The sequence below is a fragment of the Pediculus humanus genome, genomic scaffold (assembly GCF_000006295.1).
Source record: "Pediculus humanus corporis 1103172108253 genomic scaffold, whole genome shotgun sequence".
In the NCBI taxonomy this organism is placed as follows: Eukaryota; Metazoa; Arthropoda; class Insecta; order Psocodea; family Pediculidae; genus Pediculus; species Pediculus humanus.
This window is the reverse complement of record NW_002987822.1, coordinates 494155-498226: the sequence shown is the minus strand read 5'-3', so window position 1 is coordinate 498226 and position 4072 is coordinate 494155. Positions and strand designations below refer to the sequence as shown.

The window sequence follows — 4072 nt, the reverse complement described above, 5'->3', positions numbered from 1 at the left end:
CATCCGAAAAAAAAAAGCTCAAAATAGAATTTATAAAATTTTTATATATTATTTAATAAAATTTAAATTTCTATAAGTTTTTTTTTTTAAAAATAATTATTAATTATAATTATTAAATATAATTAAATTTTTATTTTTTGAATACAAAAAAATACAATCAAATATTTAAATTTAATTTTTATAAATATCCTTTCCATAAAGGTTTCATTATAAATCCTAATTTTTTTTTTTTATTAATAAATTTAACATTGAAATTTCACCAAAAAAAAAAAATTAATAATTTTAAATAGCAACAACATAAAATTAATAACAACAACAAAAAAAACAAAATAATTGACTCTAAATATATATATATAATTATTTTTACAACATAAATTTTTTTCAAATTTATTATTATTAAATTATTCAGTTACAAGAAAAACCAAATGACAATTTAATTTATAAAAATTCTTTTTTTTTTTTTTAAAAAAAAGAAAATTACAATAACATTATCAATAATTTCTTATTCTTCTTATATTTAAAGTGATGAAAAATAAATTTTACGTTGAGAAATTTATATATAAAATCTCATTGAAAAAACAAAATAAGTATAAATTCATAATAATTATATTTTATCTAACAAACAAACAAACGAACAAACAATTTATACATATATTTTACTCCATTTGGCACTAATAATAATAATAATAATAATAAACAATTACAAAAAAAAAAAACTTTTTGAATAATTATGGAGTGTATAAACAATCAAATTAATAATTTTTATTTATTTATTTATTTATTTTTATTTCTATCCACTGCAAAATATATATATATATATATATATGTAAATGTTTGGCACTTTTTAACAATATTTACACAATATATATATCAAATTTTATTTTAAACAATTGATAATAATAATAATAATAACAAGAGGAAACAAATAGAAAAAATTTAAAAAAAAAAAAAAAAATTTCAATTAAAATATCTCAATTATTTTAATTACAATTATTAATATTATTATTATTATTATGTAAATTTTAACAAATAAAATCAATTCGAAAAAAAAAACAATTTTTATATATATTAAATTCAATATTATTATTATTATTATTATTATTTTCGTATAATGAATGACTAGATATTTTTTTTCAAAAAAAATTTAAATAATCAATAGTCATATTACTTACAATATACATAAAATAATTTATTTATTTATGGCAAATAAATTTATTTTTATTTTTTATTTTCAAAATAGGCCCTATAACACTTTTATTATTATTATTATTATTATTATTATTATTATTATTATTATTATTATTTCGACAGGTTTATTAACTTAAAACAAGATTTTTTTTAAATAACTTACATAAATTAACAAGTTTTAATTTCACTATCAACTGTTGATAAATAAATAACAAAAATTTACTTTATTAAAAAAAAAAGGAAAATTTAATAAAATTATGTAGGTAACTAATTAATTACTTAATTAATTAATAACTTATTAACTCATTTCAGAGTTGAATTTTTATTTATTTCCATAAGAAAAAAAAAAAAAAATTTTTTTTTGAGGAAAACTGTATAAAACACAAAATTTCCACACATTTTCCTTACAAATTTTTACCTTTAAAAAAAAAAAAATTTCATAAATAATTTTTTTCAGGTAGCACCTGTACAATAAATAATAATAATAATAATAATTTTTAATCGTTTGTATTCATTTCACTTTTGAATGAAAATAAATATAAAAAAAATTACAATACAGGTTTTTTTTTTTGTATTAACAAGATGAAGATGAAAAGACGAGTTTTTTTTTTTTTTTTTTTTTTGCAAATATTCTTTTTCTTTCTAGAAAGAAAGTTATAAATGAAATGAAAAACTTGTATTATTTATTTATTTATTTTTAATAGAATCGCGATGACTCATCCTTATTCTTCTTCTTACTTAAATAATTTATTTATTTATTTATTTTTGTTTGTTTCATACAACATAACGACTTTCTATAAAATTCTATTTTTTCTTTGGTGCGATTTTTTTTCTTCTTTTTTTTTTTTAATAAGTTTGAAATATATATGTATATAAAAATAAAATCGAAATAAAATTACATCCATATATTTATGTACATATATGTTTATATTTATGTACATATATGTATAACACTAAACCTTTCTAAACATTTGACACTAAAACCGTTAATATAAATCAGGCTCTGCCTTTCATTTATGGGAGAAGCAAACGAAATGTTTTCCTTCTTTGTTTGTTTTTTTCCTTTTATGTATTATTATAATAGTAATAATAATAATAATAATAATGATGATGATATTTATATGCAAGTCGAGCTGTAACGATCGATAATATCTTCAACTGATCCAAATGAATCTGCTTTACGAAGTGATCTTTGACGATGTACTTTTGCTTCAATAAGCTGTAAAAAAAAATTAAATACATAAATACATAAATACATAATAATATTAATTTAGAACCCGGTTTATTATTAACCAAAAAAAAAAAAAAAAGAAAACCTTGAACCTTTGAACCTTGTCAGTAATTATAAAAAATTTACTCAGTAATTATAAAAAATTTTTCTGTTTAGGTATTTGGAAAAAAAAAAAAATTATAAAGTTTTTAAAATTGTTTTTTCTTTTATTTTTTTTGGGGGGAGGGGAGGGTAATGTTAAAGACAATCAAATTTATAAATAAAAAATCAATAAATCGATCGATCATGTGATCGATTTTAATCTTTACAAAGTAAAATCTGTATCCATGTTTAAATGAGTATCTTTGTAATGAAAAAAAAAAATTCTTGTCTTTTATTTTTTATTATTTTTCTACCCGCATTAAAATCCCCCCTTCCCCTCCCCTCCCTCCAGAAAGAAAACTAGGTTTCAGGTTTTTTAATGACGAAAATTTAAATCGTACGATAATAGATAGATAACGTTTTAATTAGGGCATTTTAAAAATCATACGTAAAAAATTAAAACTAAAAATGATAAATTTCCCGACATTTTTTATTTTCCTTTTTTATTTATTTTTGTAAAATTTTTTAACTGCCAGGTACGCAACAAAAAAAAAAAAAAGCGAAGAAAACAAACAGATTTTTAGGCATTTTATTATTATTATCATCATCATTTTCATGCTTTTGTTAGTATAAAAGCGTAATTTTTTTGTTAATTAATTATCCTTTCATCATCACCAAATTTTATTAATAATAATAATAATTACATATAACACACACCCCAAATTCACCAATTAAAAGCGTCGTTTAAAATAATGATAATAATTGATGATAACTACTTTCAGGTACGAGGAAAGTTCAAATATAAACGTGAGAAAATTTATTTGATTTTTATTTCTTTAAAATGAAAAAAATTTTTTTTAAATTCAATCATCATTTTAAAAGAGAGTAAATACACTAACGTACTTTTTTTAAATTGATTTTCCGATAAATAATAATAATAATGATAATGATAATGATAACTTCTAAGCGTTTTAAATTTAAACGGATTCGTATACCCGAACGTTATATTTGAACGTAACCTCGTACACGTGACAAACCTGATTTTTTTGTAAGAAGACATATAAGAAAACAGTAGAGATTAGTATATAATTATTGTTAGTTTTATTTAATAAAAAAAAAAAAAAAATCGATTAAAATTTATTATTATTATTATTATTAGTATTGTGTTGAATTAGTATTATTGTATCCGGTATCATCGTTGGAAAAGCTGACAAACGATTGAAAATTTTCAAGTCTTACCCTGTGCATTGTTTTCGTTTGATTAAGACGATCCTTAAGTTCACTTTTCGTTAAAAAAGCTAAACATTCGGATTTGACGATGGCGCTTTCAACTTCCGGTAGGAGAGAAGGCCTCCTTTTTCTTTCAATAAAATGTTTCCACCTTCTTATTTTAGCTTTTGCACTTTTTTCATCACCGTCGAAACCGTTTTTCATTTTTAATTCCATCATGCTTTTCGTTCTCTTATCATCATCATCATTATCGTTAAAATTTTTCGACGAATCCCTTTCGTAGAATTTTCCATAGTCCGATATTTTATCGACACTCGAATAAGGATGCGGTTCTTTCTTGGT

The 4072-nt window shown here is 19.7% G+C and overlaps 1 protein-coding gene across 1 annotated transcript in view; it reads right to left on the bottom strand.

Moving 5' to 3' along the window:
• Positions 1-3477: 3477 nt before the first annotated feature.
• The window catches only part of Phum_PHUM475110 (uncharacterized protein), a gene marked incomplete at both ends in the record, with an annotated part of 4629 nt that continues 4034 nt past the window's right edge, over positions 3478-4072 (bottom strand). Inside the window, 2 exons of the mRNA XM_002430321.1 lie at positions 3478-3537; positions 3740-4062. Coding sequence (XP_002430366.1) covers positions 3478-3537; positions 3740-4062 — 383 coding nt within the window. The remainder of the gene's footprint in view (positions 3538-3739; positions 4063-4072) is intronic.